This window comes from Canis lupus, chromosome 30 (genome assembly GCF_003254725.2).
Source record: "Canis lupus dingo isolate Sandy chromosome 30, ASM325472v2, whole genome shotgun sequence".
Lineage (NCBI taxonomy): Eukaryota > Metazoa > Chordata > Mammalia > Carnivora > Canidae > Canis > Canis lupus.
This window is the reverse complement of record NC_064272.1, coordinates 19979670-19997193: the sequence shown is the minus strand read 5'-3', so window position 1 is coordinate 19997193 and position 17524 is coordinate 19979670. Positions and strand designations below refer to the sequence as shown.

General features: G+C 34.6%; 1 protein-coding gene across 1 annotated transcript in view; it reads right to left on the bottom strand.

Annotated features, from left to right (window-relative positions):
- The window catches only part of UNC13C (unc-13 homolog C), a 540818-nt gene that overhangs the window by 313616 nt on the left and 209678 nt on the right, over window positions 1-17524 (bottom strand). Inside the window, exons 8-9 of the mRNA XM_049104442.1 lie at window positions 8731-8958; window positions 7640-7781 (exon numbers count right to left, since the gene is read on the bottom strand). Coding sequence (XP_048960399.1) covers window positions 7640-7781; window positions 8731-8958 — 370 coding nt within the window. The remainder of the gene's footprint in view (window positions 1-7639; window positions 7782-8730; window positions 8959-17524) is intronic.

Sequence of the window (17524 nt, the reverse complement as noted above, 5' to 3'; positions counted from 1 at the left end):
TTAACTATAGCATAGGAAAATAAAATCAAATGTCATAATTATGAAATGATCAAATATATAATTTACTAGGATCAAAAATAACAAGTACCTTAGATTTATTTAATACTTTATCATTTCAAAGCACTTTCATATACCTTAATTAATACACATATGATGCTTTAAAAGTTATGTGTGTTTACAACCCCTCTTAACCCATATTTCTGCCAGAGCGCAAATGGTCACATCTTTGTTCTTGGCAAACACTCTCCAGAGTGCCCCATTCTTAAAATCACACAACATCTTGGTCTTTTGAAGATGAAAATGTCAAAGGTTTTCTTTTTTTTTTTTTTTAACTTATGTTAAGAGAGGTAAAATTAAAAGTGAAATGACTTAGCATTAATCTTTTGAGGATATCAAATTGCCATTAATGGGGTGATTATTAGGCTTTCAAAAATTTTTAAATATTTCATTTGAATTTTCATCTTATAGCTTTGCAACTGCCTGCTTTGTTCAGGTCACAGCATTTTTTCTAAGATGATATTTTAGGTGTTGGAAAAAAAATCCTTCTTTATTTTTATTTGCATCTTCTTTGTGGCTTCAGAATAGGGGATGCTTTATAGTCTCAGCTCTCCTACAACCTACCTGAGATTCAAGTGTTTTATCAGTAAAATGAAGGAGTTGAATAACGCAATCTCTCAGATCCTGTGCCAATTTCAGTTCTGTAATTCTTATTTCAGTAATACTTTCCTATTAGAGCATCTTTGTTCATTAGTCTTTTCTTGACCTCACTATTCAGATTAGAACTTTTTTTTAACATGAAAACATCACCACCATGTTTTCTGTAAAGTCCTAAATCTTACCACAAAGGATGTCATCATGTTACTAATGCTAATAATAATTCTCCCATTTTTAATGCTTACCAAGTACTATGAAATCTATATATATTATCTCAATATAACAATCGTGTGAAGTATGCATCATTATCCCAATTTTTCATATTGGAAAAACTAAAGATCAGAATTTAATTCACCAAAATGCAAACTATAGTTATACTATTAATAATATAACTTATTTTCAGAATGTCAGGATACTGTTTTACACTCCAGCTCACAGGGCAGAACTGTCAAGGTAGTGGGAGGCACGGGTGAGTTCATGTATGACATGTATGCATTTTTCAAAATCTGCACATAAATTCACCATGAACTCATTTTCTCCTGCAAAGAAAAATCCTTATAAAAGAAGATAAATTCTCAATTCTCATGCCATTTCATGGTAAAATGAAAGCATTCAAGGTAGATTCAAAATAGTATTTCTGGAACCAGTGATGTAGAATCTCAATATTAAGAATGGAATCAGAGTTCTAGAAACTGACAACAAAAAGAGTTACTGTTAAAATTTAGGCATTTGTTTTTGGTATTCTAGAGGGGATAAATAGAAAATATGTTGAGTGTAACTTAACAGTCACACATATTTTGTCAGTAAGTAAAAAATATTGTGCAAAAATTATGCAAATTATATATATATATTTTACATGAACAGCAGAGCACAATGGGTTTGAATTTGAATTTCTTTTTCCTTGAAAACAGTGTTACTTAAAAAATAGATATATTGTCATTGCCATTGTAGATAATGTCTGCTGTCAAAAGAAAAACAGAGGCATATGGTAAATTATATGAAAACTGCCCCAAAATACAGATAATCCCTATTTTAGCCATCCATTCCACTATACTCTTGTGTACTTGTCCTAATAATTATAAGGCTTTCTATCTTGTTTGGTGGGAATAAATACTATTTGTGACCTAGATGAGCCCCAGGTACTGTCATACCTAGATCTTTTGGGTGGCCCCTACCTTGTTCGTGGGTGGTTTCCTCACATACATACACTTCTCATTATTCAGCTGATTTCTCAAAGGAACCCTTTACAGGATTAAAATTTTAAAGTATTTCTGCTACTGTGTCCCTTTGGATGGATGTTTTATCTAAACACAAGTAACTGGCAACCTATGGATCAAACATCTCTAGAAGCTGGATGTTGCTTGACATACCTTGTATGGTTCTCATATTGTTTTATTTCATTTTATTACATTCAGATTTTTCAGACTTTCTAATTGTAGTCCACAGACAATAATGGACTGGAAATATCCTCCCACATGAAAAATCTCGAAGTGAGCAAAGTATATGCTTTTAGTATACTGGAGGTCTGTCAAGGAAGGACACTGATCCCAGGGAAACAAACAAACAAACAAACAAACAAACAAAAAACAAGGTGAGCATTATGATTACTTCAGCTAACTGCCTTGAGGTAGTTTCCGGGCCACTGTCCAAGGAAAAGGAATTCAGGTGGAGTCCACTGGACTCTGGATGGTAAGACAGAGCCAAAATCCAGGAAGACCCAGGCAGCTAAAGGCCAAAGGCATAATGTCAAAAAGAAGATAACTGAACAGAAGGAAAACTTTGACAATCTGCAGAGGGTTCCTCTTGAGCAAGCAAGCGAGTCATGGTAAGCGCACACACTGAAACGCCTCAAGACCTGGTGAAGATGCATCAAAAGGATTAGATTCAGAAGTGCTCTGTGCTCACAAAGACCAGAAATCGTGCTTGCTTCTACCTGGAAGACCTGAAAAATGTATCATTTGTGAGTCAGAAGGCAGAATAATACACAGCAGATCTTGCTTCGGTGTTGAGGAAGAATCAGTGCGAAGCTGAGCACTATTTCATTTCCACTCAACAAATCCTAAAAGCAACATCCAAAATCCAAAAACCAAACTGTTTCCATGTAATTTAACTATGTTTCAGAGCAATGATCAATAATGTTTATAGGATGCTAATAATACCCGTCAACTAATCAGGTGATATTTGCAATGTCTGGCATCCAGTATAAAATACCAGGCATGTGAAGCAGCAGGAAAATATGACACATAACGAAGAGAAAAACTTATCAGTCAAAAGTGACCCAGATATTAGAATTGGCAGTCAAGGACATCAAAACAGTTACAAGTTTTGCATGTGTCCAAAAAGCAAGGTAGAGAAAGTGTCAAGGGAATAAGAAGACAAGTCACAGATGGGGAGAATACATTTTCAAAAGGCACAGTAATAAAGGACTGTTATCCAAAACATTCAAAAGACTTGCAACTCAACAAGAAAAAAAAAACCTTCTAAAAAAATTCTTCTTGAAAACCTCACTGAAGAAGACATACAGACGGCTATTGAGTATTTGAAAAGACGCTACACATCAAATGTCTTCAGGGAAATGCCAATTAAAACAATACACCACTACGCACCTCTTAGAATGGTCAAAATCTAGAACACAGACAATACCAAATGCTAAAGAGGATTCAGAGCAACAGGAATTCTCATTCATTGCTAGGGGGAACTCAAAGTGGTACAGCCGCTTTAAAAGACAGTTTGACAGTTTCTTACAAAGCAAAATAAACTTTTACCATACAATTCAGCAATTATGTTTCTTGGCATTTACCCAAAGAAATTGAAAATTTATGTTCACACAAAAACTTGCATATGGATGTTTATAGCAGCTTTATGCTTAATTGCCAAAACTTGGAAGCAACTAAGATGTTCTTCAGTAGGTCAATAGATAAATAAACTGTGACATATCTAGACAACAGAACATTATTCAGTACTAAAAAGAAATGAACTATCAAGCCAGATAAAAGACAAGGAAGAAACTTAATGCATATTACTAAGGAAAAAAGCCAAAATGAAAAGGTTATACACTGTATAATTCCAACGGTATGATGTTCTTCAAAAGACAAAACTACAGAGACAATAGAAAGATCAGTGGTTGTCAGAGATTCAGGGAGAAGCGGGAATGAATAGGTGTAATATATGATTTTTAAGGCAAAATACTCTGTAGGATACCATAATGATGGACATATATCATTATTTGTCCATACCCATAAAATATAAACCACCAACAGTAACCATAATTAAACATGGTCTTTGGGTGATAATGTCAGTGTAGGTTTATCAATTATAAAAACAACATACCGCTATAGTGGTGGGGGGAGATGTTAGTAATAACGGGAGGCTATGGATATGTGGGAGGTTGGAAAGTGCTGAGGAAATCACTACACCTTCCCCTCGATTTCTGTGTGAACTTAAAACTTCTCTAAGAAAATGAAGTCTTAATTTAAAAAAAATGTTAAGTAGAGACACAGAAGATACAAAGACCTAACTTGAATTTCCTGAGATGGAAACTGAAACATCTGAGATAAAAAATACATTATCTTGGATTAAAAACACATTAGACATGACAGAGGAAAAGGTAAATGGATTGAAACACATACCAATAGAAATAATCCAAAGTGAAACACAGAAAAAAAGGAAAGAGAGAGATAAATAATAAAAATAAAGGGTCCCTGGGTGGCGCAGCGGTTTGGTGCCTGCCTTTGGCCCAGGGCATGATCCTGGAGACCTGGGATCGAGTCCCACGTCGGGCTCCCAGTGCATGGAGCCTGCTTCTCCCTCTGCCTGTGTCTCTGCCTCTCTCTCTCTCTGTGTGTGACTATCATAAATAAAAATTAAAAAATAATAATAATAATAATAAAAATAAATAAACATACCATCAGTGGGTTGTGGAACAACTCAGAAGGTCTAATATATGTATTAGTGGGAGCTCCAAAAGGTAAAAGGAGAAAGAATATTTAGGGAAATAGCCAAAATGTTTCCAAATTTGAAGAAAACTGCAGACTCACAGACCCAATTGATTCAATAAATCCGACACACAAGAAGCACAAAGAAAACCTCGTCATGGTACAACATAGTCGTACTGTGCAACTGATAAAGAAAACATCGTCTTAATAGCAACTAGGAAGGAAAAAGACCTGCACAGAGTGACAGATGAGAGAAACGATGCAAGAAAAACAGGTAAACACAGATATGATGGAGAAATATCTTCAAAGTAATTAAAAATAACATTCAGAATCATACAATCATCTAAAAAATGCAGTAAAAGCACTAGACAAACTACAACATCTGTTTCTGATCAAAACTGCACATACTGGAAATAAAAGATGACGGTCTCAACTGGATAAATGGCATCTACCAAAAGCCTACAGCTCATTCCATAGTTAATCAAGAAAGGAATGTGTTCCATCTAAGACAGAATAAGGCCAAGGATGTGTGCTTCTATCACTTCTACTTGGTATCATATTAGAAATCTTAGCCAGGGCAATAGGACAATCAAAACTGTATCAGGTTTCTTTTTGTGTGAAAAATGATAGCAGATTCTAAAATTCATTTGGAAATAATTCAAAGGTTCTAAATAGACAAAATAACTGAAAAAAAAAGTTGAGAGACTAAATCTAATTTTAAGACTGATAATAATGTAAAATTGCAGTAATCCTGACTGTGTGGTATTGGCACACATATTGATAAATAGATAATTAGAGCAATCTAGAAATAGACTGATCAACATCCATATGGATAGCTCAATTTTACTAAAGGTGCAAATGCAATTTTGTAGTAAAGAAAGGATAGTGCTTTCAAAAAATGGTGCAGGAACCACTGATATCCGTATGCAAAATAATAAACTTAGGTCTATAACTTCTTCTACCATATTAAAAATTACCTCAAAAATGTAAGATGACCTGAATGTAAAATATAAAACTATAAAAACTTATATAAATACAAAACACAAAAACAATAAAAATGGGCAAAATAAACACTTAACTAAAAAAGATACATGGACAGTGCATGAAAGATTCTTGAAACCATTAATCATCAGAGAAATGCAAAATAAAACCACTACACTACACATATGTAAGAATTACACAAACTTAAAAGACAACTTACAAAGTGTTAGGAGGATAAGAAGACTGGAACTTTTATACACTGGCGTCAGAAAAATTATCTTAAAAATTAAATCTATTCATAACATATGTTTACACATTTTCAAACAGCTTTATTTTTTTAATAGTTAAAAACTAGAAACAAACAAATATCCCTCAAAAGGTGAATGCATAAACAAACTTTAATATTTTATTACAATGAGGGATGCCTGAGTGGCTCAGTGTTTGAGCATCTGTCTTTGGCTCAGGATGTAATCCTGTGGTCCTGGAATCAAGTCCCACATTGGGCTCCTCACAGGGAGGCTGCTTTTCCCTCTGCCTATGTCTCTGCCTCTCTGTGTCTCTCATGAATAAATTAATAAAACCTTTAAAAATATATTTTATTACAATGAAATGCTACCTAGCAATAAAAAGAAATGATCTAATGCTAAGTCCTGTTACATGGATAGATTTCAAAATAATTACACTGAATGAATCAAACGACACAAAAGAAGAATGCATACTGCATGCTCTATTTATATTAAAATCTTCAAAATGCAAAATGAAAAGTATTCTACAGCATCATAAAGGCAATCAGTGATTGTCTCATTTTGGAGAGAGTTAAGCGCAATACAAGGTTAGGGATATGTTCATTATATTGTCAGTGGTGATGGCTTCATGGAGGTATCTGCAGGCCAAAACTTAATACTATCTATTAAGTTTTATCTATTAACTAAAATTGACTTACATTTTGTCAATTTTACTTCAATAAGCCTGATTTTAAATTTTCAAACTTCTATCTTCTCCTGAGAAACTGGGAGCTCTAGCTGCATTGCATCTGCATAATTATGTGGCCATGGAAGCTTTATTTTTCCAAGAGTCACTTGCTCTAAGCTTGCCATAGTCCTGTCCTTTTCTGTTACCCTTAACCTTCTTGATTCATTTATTTGACTGCTTTAGAAATTTGAATTTATGACCATCAATTGATTTCTTGACTTCTGTTAACAAACAAACAAACAAAAATGTTAAAATAGTATCTTCCATCAGCGTAAAGGCAGGAACTAGCCAAACTCATTCTATGGTATCCCATTATTTGGTCCCAACTGATTTCCCAGACCTATTTCTGAATACTCCTTTCATCAGCCCATATATACAAAGCTCTATATTTCTTACTCACTGTTGCCTACATTCCCAAACAAGCCTTATGTGTTGGGTTTGCTCTCTTGGGCATGTTAACAAGATCCTTGTTTACACCATTGGTATAGAAAGGAGGGAAGAAAAAGAAAGCACTCAGGGTTAGGAATTTTCATTTCTATCAAATGCTAATTGGAAGGCTTCTTAGGTCTCTAGGAAGAAAAGAACCTATGCCAGAAAAATAATTTCTTGCTGTTCGGTACAAAATATAAGAGGTTTAAAAAGAAATAAATTCTCAAGAAATGAGAGGTTGTAAAAGTTATCATCAACCATTTCATCATGGTTTGGGTGTGATGGGCCAGGTGATGCCCAAAATCTTTCTACTGTCTTTAGTCCTAAATCTTCAGATGTTAAGATATTACTGAATCAAGCCAGTAAATTCCAAGTTATGTTGGGTCAACTGAAATTACAGATAGTATTTTTAATCTTTTTTCTCCTGTAAAGTCACCCCAACCATGCCACCTTTTGTTTGAAACATTCTTTTTATTCACTTGCTTCCAAAGATAAAGAATAGTAAATATGAATATTAAGTGTCTTTATAACATTAATTTCACTTTTCATAATTTCTGCTTAGATAGTATTAAATAGGAGATAATTATTGCTTCTATATTTTGCATGCCTGTCTTAAATTTATTCCCACATATATCAATACTTGTTATAGTTTCACATTATATACTTACAAATAAAACTTCTCATCCCATACTGGGTTCAAGTTTCCAAAAATGGTTTTAGTTCTTCTTTTGTTCTTTCCTACTTGAACAGTAACATATGGGTCACTTGACCCTGTTTTGTCTTTTGCTTGTAAACCTTGTGCTGAAACCACTGAAGTAAATGAAAATAGACATTTTTAATATAAATATTTCCTCAAACAAAAAAAGCAATAATGAAAGACAGATTTTCTAATACTTTTCACCCATGGTTTGCTTTTATTGTCATGAATATTAGGACTTAAAAATATTTAATGAAAGAATGAAAACACTGAATATTAAAACATTCCTTGAATATTTGCTTTCACCTATAATAAGTAGTAGCTATATACATACACTTCTATACACATACTAGCTACATACTTATATACGTATTACTGTTTACATTATAGAGAAATAAAGATGCACATACAATATGCAAAAAAGTTATCCAACACAATCAGAGGTCTATGATTTAAAATTTCTATTGATGAGTTTGCTGTTACTGTTCATCAACTCAACCTAGTTAAAAAAAATGCATCTTTATTTTTTCTTGTAAGTACCATATGAGTAAGTTAAGAGGCTTGGTAAACATTAACACACATATGTGCACTTGCTGTTGTAATAAGCAATTCCAGAGGTACATATTATTAGACATCACTAAGCTCAAATTGTCCTGACTCAAGAATCAAATGTCTGGGGAATATTGATCAAGGATTAAGTAAAATGATGTGTTTTCTCATTAAGAAAAACTGACTAAAGAGATTTGTGACTACTCTTGTAATTTATCAGTGGCAGGCAGCTCAAAACTAATCTCCCGTAAACTTCAGGGTATTGATGAGTATATTGTAAAAGAGAACTTCTTCCTCTAGAAGAGCTTTCAATTAGAACAACAAACAGACTGAAATTACTTCAATTATCTAGTATATATTTTAGAAATTTGAAGTACCAACTATACTTCTTGTCAATATTGACCAGATTTAAGAATTGTACTTATTTTACCTATAATCATTATTATTAGCAGTGATTTCTAAGACATAAAAATCTCAATGTGGAATCAAAATTTTAAAGGCAACTATTTTTACCTGTAATGGTTATTTTGGCTGACCACTTAGATGTCCCATCTAGTACACTCTGCTTGGCCGCTTTTGTGTACTGCACAAAATCTTCTTTAGAAATCTGAAACATTTCCTGAATTACTTCAAATACCTCTGGCCTGTTTTTCTCCCTAATCTTCATTCTTTCTTTCATAGCTGTAATAATGGTCTGAGTCTTGTCTTCGGCACCATGCTTAGAACTCTTTTCTGCTGCTCCTATAATGGAAAAATCAATGGTGACATCAATGCATATAAAGTTAGTTTTTGACAGCTCAAGAAAGGGAGAAAAAGAAGGAATAGGAGAATGAATAAATGCTTTCATTCTGAGGAGTCAGGGTACCTTGTTCATGGAACATAAATGTTGCTGGACAAAATATCTAGGCTGAGATTCCGAACCAGCCTTTGTGTTAATGGCAAGTAAATGGACTTCCATGATTCCCAGTTTTTTCAGTTGTATTATTTGGTTAAATCAAGTATTGTGCAAATATAGTGGCTTGAATTTCCAAAAACAAAACGAATGCACTCAAATATGGTATATACCACATGCAAAACAAAATTAAAAAATAGGATATATATGGCAAATGTCCCCCCCAAAACAGTATTTCGAATACCGGTGTTCAAAGTGCTTAATTATTTTTAATGATGGAATTTATCATTTAAGTGCTTAAATTCTTCTTGTGAAATAAATACCAACACTTTCTGTTATACATTTACTTAGAATTTAAGTGATTCTGCTATTTAAAAAAAGGATTTGGAAACCACTGTGCTAGATGACCGCTAATCTAAACACGTGACCTGAACTCTCATTTTGTGATATGGCCATAGTTTTCAATAGGCTAAGTTCTTTCTACTCAAAATCCTTTTTGATTTCCAGGATTTTTAAATTAAATTAATTTTTTTTATGACTGGTCTCAACTTTCTGGGTATTTTTGTTCATAATGCAAATCCTTTTGGCAGTGAGAGATTACTAAAAGTCCATTCCTGGATCCCTCACCTTCTGTAACTACCAGCCAGATATTTTCAGTGCTCTGTGTGGCTTCAGGGCTATGCAATGTTTATACAACAAGCTGACATTGAACCATGATTCCAACTCTCATGGCTTCTTAGTTAGTTTGAAATGAGAAAGCAAAACCCCATGTACCAGTGCTGCAAGAACTGACACTGCTGATACGAAATAGGTTTTGGTGCCGAACAAATGAGATGTAGTTTCAGAATAAAAAACAAAACTCATGTTCATGGCTAGTAACAGTTCCAATTTTTATCCACATGACTGTAAATATTCCAACTTAGGATTTTTTGAAATATATTTCTAAATAGGCATTCTAATATCTGGTAGAATGTTCAGATATTAAAAAGATAATTTATCTGCATGATTTCTACCACAAAGGAAAGCCTCAGTAACGTTCTCTGAATCTAAGTCTTTGAATGTTAAGTGCAATTTAAGCAAAGAAGCTAAGAAAAAGAGCAAAAGGTCAGCTGTTAGCTTTCTTTATAATAAATTCATATTCAATTCAACAGTAGTACTTTAGTGAAAATCTTGATTTATTTGAAAGTATAGCATTTGTTTCCTAAGTGGAAAAAAATTCATTCATAATAACCAAGGTGCAATTAGAGGAAGTTAAAGGGATGAGTATACTAATGGTAAAAAGAGCAGATTCCCTGTCTTTATCTTAACAAAAACAAAACAGAACAAAGCTTTGAGGCCTTAAGTCACATTTAAGAGAATACTAAAAATGAATGCATTACATTTGAGTTAATTTGAAAGGATATTCTAAATGCCCTAGTCATCTGTTAAAACAGACCGTAGAACAGCTACACATTTGTAAATTGCATATCCTTAAACAATTAAGCATGTCTGTAATTTATCAACAATGGTTTAACTGCACAGTGCATAATTTTTATACAGTAAAACTAGCTTAGGCTACATTGAATAGTTCCAGCTACCAAAGAGTTTTACTTCAAGTACTGAAATGTTCATTAAAAAGAAAGAACAAACAGTGGTAACTTGAAAAATTTGATTCAAAATTCAAAGTGCCCCCAAAAGTCTGGTATTTGACAGCCATCCTAAGAATGAACATTCAGTCAGTGAGAAGTGCCATAAAATGCAACTCTCTCCCAAATTTCTAAGTAAATATTACTGTTTTGCTATTAATGCTCCCAAAAGCTAGAGAAGAAAGTGTTAAAGTCCTTGAAAATTACATGTATTTTGGATTATTTTTCTAGATTCAGGAGGAGCCAGATGACCACCACCCACATAAAAATGTTCTTTCAAGCAATCACACCAAATTCAAAGGTGTGATTTAAATATCAAGAAATTTTTAATCTAAATTTGGTGTTAAGAATTTTTTTTTTTTAACTAAAGGAATCCAATCTCTGTACTTAACAACCGCCTCTTGAATTTTTTAAAAGAATCAATTAGGAATGCTTGACAATCAGCTGTGAAATCCTTCACCAATGCTCTTGATGTTGGAGTAGAAAACTAATTTGTGAACAACAGACAACCCATCAACTGTGAAACCACTATTCTGGGGAGAGCAAGTTAACAGAGGTTTATGTTTAAATCTTTTATCTGTTATTTCTAGGAAAAGATATGAGGCATTTAAAAAATTCTACTTTTACATGTTTTGATCTGAGGGAAATTATTTAACTTAATTCCATGTAGGAGATACAGAGACACCAATCTACGAGCACTTTCCACTGCCTATTGTTTATTGAACCCACATATCTCATCTGATTTTTCTGATGAAAACATTTTTGAGGTAGCTGCAATTTGCCATGAATTTCCAACTCTTTGGGTTTATTATTTTCCTTCAAGCTTGGCCTGTTTATCTCAAAGTCAACAGAGATAAACTTAAATTTGCATTTATATGACTCTTCCTTCAAAGTGTATGACAGAAGGTCTAGTAGTTTCACTGAAATACAGTGAGTAATATGTCAACCAGGGATCAACAGTAAATGAGATCAAAAGAGATAATGTACAATGAAAGCACTTTGTAAAATGTAATACATTATCCAAATGGAATGCATCATTGTTACTTTTAAAAATACTTAATTGACAGATCAAATGATACAATTGTGCAAAACAAAATTCTTCTTTGCAAGAGGTACAAGAGAATTCATCCTTAAGCAGAGGCAAACTTATCCAACATGGTTCCCTTCTACATAATTTAATGGGATAGCCACTTAATCAGAACCCTCACTTTCTCTATAATTACCCAAAACACATATATTTCATGTGAAATTCCCAATTTTACCACCTTTCATGGCAATTTACAATTTTAGTGTTTCTTTCAGATTATTATCTGTGCACATCTAACAGCTGCAACAGTCTCTCTTGGTCCCAATCGCTCCTCTTTCCAATTTTTTCTCAAGAGCTATTCCAAAACATTTCTACTTTCTTCAAGTCACTTACTTCACCCCATTAAACCTCCATTCTGAGCATAATATCTTATCTCTTCCTTAACAGGAATAGACGCTTCCCTAACTCAGTGGTCATATTTTCTCCCTTCCCCTACTAAAACAAAGAAACAGCAACAACAACAAAATCAAACCTGACCTGTAATATTAGCAGATTTCTATGGTGTAAATACCTCTAACATGGCTGATTCTAAGTAACTGCCTTGCAAAATTCTTAAACATTTATCCATCACCTCTGGCCTGGCTGCCTGTACGTCCATTGCTAGCCTGGAAGGCCAACCTTAATCAAATGTGTGTTCCAAGTGTCAAGCATGCTGTTTAGAAAACAGAATGCATTCAACAAATAGAGAAGATAAAATATTTCTTGGGAAAAACCTAAAATAAAATGATTGCCATATTTGAGTGTTTAGTTTGGCTCTGGATTCAATTTTATGTGTTAGGAACTTTGTGAAAGCTCTCACCCTAAGGCCATGATGCTGGAATAAAACAAAACTAAATTCAATGTAAAATGATATGCATGTTGTGGAATCTTATGAAAAGACAAAATATTCTGGGAACTTGGCTTCAGGTTTGGAATTTTCAGAAAACAAAGGCTGGGTCCATCATTAGAAAGCAGAAACTAGTTGGCCTATATAATACTTCATGCACTTATAGTCAGCACAAAAAAAGGGCATAAGTCCAAATATAAATGGAATAAATACATCAAGAAAATAACTCTTAAGTAAGGCAAAGGAACATAGTGGCTCATGATGCTTTGCTTATATGACAAGGAGACAGTCCTTTGTGAATCCTAACTTGCCACTTACTAACCATCTGAAATTAGGCTACTTGGTCTCTGTAAACCTTAATTCTCTCGTCTGAAAAACAAAAGGAAATAATAGTATCTTTCTTAACAGAGTCATTGTAAGAATTAAATAAGTTTCGTATAAAAGTTTCAATACTAGTAATTGAGCAAGTATAAGGTCCAGAGGTCACAAGGTGAAGATACAAGCATGTATTAAAGAATTTTATACTAACATGGAATTTGGGATTTTAGCTTTATGATTACTTGACTTATAAAGCAACTCCTTAAAAGCTCTCCCCATGGAACAGTGCCGCATTCAATGTCTGCCTTGCGCTTAATGCTCTGTATGTACTTGCTAGATGGGAGCCAATGAAACACTTGAAGATTTAAGAAAATAAAGCTCAAAGAAATTGGAAGAGGGATCCCTGGGTGGCGCAGCGGTTTGGCGCCTGCCTTTGGCCCAGGGCGCGATCCTGGAGACCCAGGATCGAATCCCACGTTGGGCTCCCGGTGCATGGAGCCTGCTTCTCCCTCTGCCTGTGTCTCTGCTCTCTCTCTCTCTCTCTGTGACTATCATAAATAAATAAAAATTAAAAAAAAAAGAAATTGGAAGAAACTATTATATTTTTTGCTTCATATCCATAAATTTTTGTCTGCATTTGAGGCTGGTGAACCCAGAGGAGGTAAATGGTTAATATGCATGGAAAACATGCAGGTCTGATACTGTGGCATGTATCTCACTAGGAGTCTCTAGTCTAAGAGACTTTATTGCTTTTTCACCTTTCCCTGTAAAAACTTATTGGTCAGCCTGCTCTTGGTGCCTCTGTCTTTCTCATGAAATCTTATAGATGGGCATGGAGCTGGTATTTTCTACAATTTTTCCTTCAGTTGTTTTACAGCCAAGACAATCCTCTTCTTTTAACATGCCTCCAATCTCTCCAAGGAGCAGATGGACAACTCCTCCAGTCTTCAAACCACTTGTCTCCTTTCCTTTATACAAGCAAAGCTACATACTCTACACAATTTGGGGAATACAACAAAGAATTGACTATTAATAGAAGGATAACTGGAGGATCACAGACCTAGCATAGCATCATCTCCTATTCTCATAGGTTACTCCTCACAGACTGGGAGAATGTGGGCAGAGAGCCCCCCCGCACCTCCCCCCCTCCCCCCGCCTTTCAAGGAACCGCCACTTTCTATGGAGTAGTTTTACTTCTGTTGAGCATGGGTCCAAAAACAAAAATCAGCCTTTCTTCCCCACCTCGCTTACCTCTACCATATCCAATCACACCATTATTGATAAATACAAACTTTGAGAACAAGTTCAGAAATATTTGCATATTAAAAGAAGACAAAGTCAGGAATGCACTCTCAAAATTGTATGTCAAAGCTATTACATCAAATGAGCATTATTTAGATATTAACTTCCTTGAGATTTCCCAATTATTTAAGAGTCAAAAGTTATGTAGCTTAGGGGAAAAACTAATTTCAACAAAGGAAAACACAGTGCTCAACTCCAAAAGCATCTTTACTATGTAAGGAAAAAAAAATAAGGGAGAGATGGAAAGAGGAAAGATATTTTTTGTTCTTACCACTTTTCACAAGTTTTTTTTTCATGTCTTTAAAAAAATGAGAAAAAAGAAAACAGAATTTTAAACAAGTTTTCTTTCTATTTCTCTTTCTAAAGTAGCCTCTGAATGGAAGTTGGCTGAACAACTAGTTCATAGTGTTATCAGAAGCTAGCCTGGCATTCATAGCTAGGCTATGCTGTTCTCCTCTTGAACATGAATAAACTTGAAAACAAGGTCACTATACAAACCAGAAAATACAAAATGAATTAGTGACTACTGTTACTTTGCTAAGTACAGATATTACTCTCACTCTTATATGTCCTCCTGGTAGATAAGATTTTTTTAACCTACACAAATTGTCCTCACTTCCAAACAACTATAGGTTGCTGAAGGGTATGTGGGTGAGGGGATGGGGTAACTGGGTGATGGACATTAAGGAGGACACGTGGCGTAATGAGCCATGTGTTATTTACAACTGATAAATCACTGACCTCTACCTCTGAAACTAATAATACATTTTATATTAATTAATTGAATTCAAATAAAATAAAACTATGAATGTGTTTTTGGTGGCTTTAACTGAGGGGCATTAATAATTATCATTAACTTTTCATGTATGTAGAAACGATGCTCAGGTTTTGAAAAATTCCAGTAGCAGCAGTATTAGAAACCAGATCTTTCTCAAGTAACTGAGGACTATGAAATCTAGATATATATCTATATATATCCATTGCTTATTTATGTTGAATATCTGTATCGCATCATGTAAGGCATACTCACCATTTTCGTTCCCCTATAGCAGCCTATCTCAAACCTGAAGATGCTCTGTTATTAGTTTATTCCTTGAGGTTAAGAAAATGATCATTGCATTACAGTAATTATTAATTCCACTTTTACCCAAATTAATTTATTAGATGACTTTCTCTTTAGTGTTGTTGAAAAGCCAATGCAGGGGATCTCTGGGTGGCGCAGCAGTTTAGCGCCTGCCTTTGGCCCAGGGTGCGATCCTGGAGACCCGGGATCGAGTCCCATGTCAGGCTCCCAGTGCATGGAGCCTGCTTCTCCCTCTGCCTGTGTCTCTGCCTCTCTCTCTCTCTGTGACTATCATAAAAAAAAAAAAAAAAAGAAAAAAAGAAAAAAAGAAAAGTCAATGCAGTAGGTAAGTTGTAATAGGGATATACTCCAAACTTGATGGGTTGACCACAGAGGACAGGCTTTGAGTTATCATAATGTGTGGCCAACATCTGGGCAGCATAGTTTGCCTAAAAGTCAGGGGTACTCATGGGAGGGTGGAAAAGCACAGTAAAATTAATCAACTTTCCATGTTTTCCCTTATAAACTTTGCATGTTTCTTTATAAATTAGGACAGAACACTAGACTGGGAGTTCAGAGACCTCAGTTCTAACCCTATCTATATTATCCACTTGATTCTTTTTGACAAGAAACTAGATTATGTGAACTCAGTAAAATCAGTAGATTGGGTTCCCCAATTCCTTGATCTCAAAGGCTCCCCTAAAAGTCTGTGATTCCACAAAAAATGATCTTTAAACTATAACATGCTATTTCTAACTGCAATTCTCATGCCCTCGTTTGTTGCATAAGCAATAATTATTAAGCAACTAACTATGCTACAACGTGTGCTAAATTCTGGAGAAATGAAGAGGACAACCTCCATCCTAGAGCAGTGGATATACAGAATCCTACTTCTAAGCTTCTTGAGTACTTATTATAGAAGTATTATCTCGTGTAATCATTGTTAAAAGAGTAGAATGTTCAAAGAGTCCAAGATATGTGTTCACATCTGTTCATCTCAGTTTTAGAAAATATGTCTGAGTCCAGGGAATACTGGTTACTTTTTCTTGAGCTCTGAAAGCTCCTACCCACAGTAGCTAATTAATATACACAAATAACTGACCATCTTAAGATATCACAGTTGCAAAATGTGGTAACAGAAATACAAAAGTAAGAGAATCAGTATGTAGTTTGTAGATAGGAATACTCTAGCCAAATTTTGTTAATGCTGTGAATTTGTAATGGCTAATAGAACACATGTCAGTAGGAAACACACAGATCAAGAGAACAGCTCACAAGATGCTACTTTTCTGAACTTTTGGCAAATACTTTCTATCCTTAAGGAGGTAATTAAAATTTCCAGTTAAGAATTAAAAGTAGGCAGAATGCGTATTCAGTGGAATTCTGGGATTTTTTTCCTTGGAAATGTGTAAGGAAGTATAAGCCAATAGATTAGGTACCATGATTATTTGTATATTTTTCCAATTTTTAAAGTTGTCTCTTTTCTACTTCAAAAAGATAATCAAGAAAAATACTTTACATGTGATCTCTCTTCTACTTATGTCTCAGTCTGCACACAACTTCAACCCAGGCAACATACATATTTTTTTGTTATCAGTTTAAAACTATCACTGTAATTGTCATGGCAAATTCCTTACAGGTTATATATTAACTTCACTTAGGGTCACCAGCTGCTCCTCCAGTAGCAATAGTTCAATTCTTTCACCACCAAATGTTGTTTCCAAAACAAAAATGAAATGCCTTTTTGAAACAGCAGGCCACTCATGAGTTATTAAAGAAACAACAGGTGGACTCTGGCCACTGACACTGGCTTGAAACTGAGAGAGGAAGAATAAATCAGGTCTTTTTTCTCAAGGATTGATCTGCTTCTCTTTGGTCTCTGTTTCTATCTGCCATACCACATGGCTTGCAGCTTTGGGCCAAGAAGGCAGCAAAGCATAGGAACCAGCACCAAGTAAAATTGCCTCGCCAGGACCTGAGGTGCAGTAGTTCGGGGGAACTTATTTGACATTTCTAGGAATCTCTGCACCTGTGAGGGATTACTGGATTCATGAGCAGGGTTTTCAATTACCTGATCTAATCCCACTTGACTACTAGTGTATATAGATCACAGTCCCAAGATTTGACAGGAGCGATATGCAAAACTCAAACTGACTTTAAGTAACTTTACCTACTCTCTTTGGCATGGATCAAG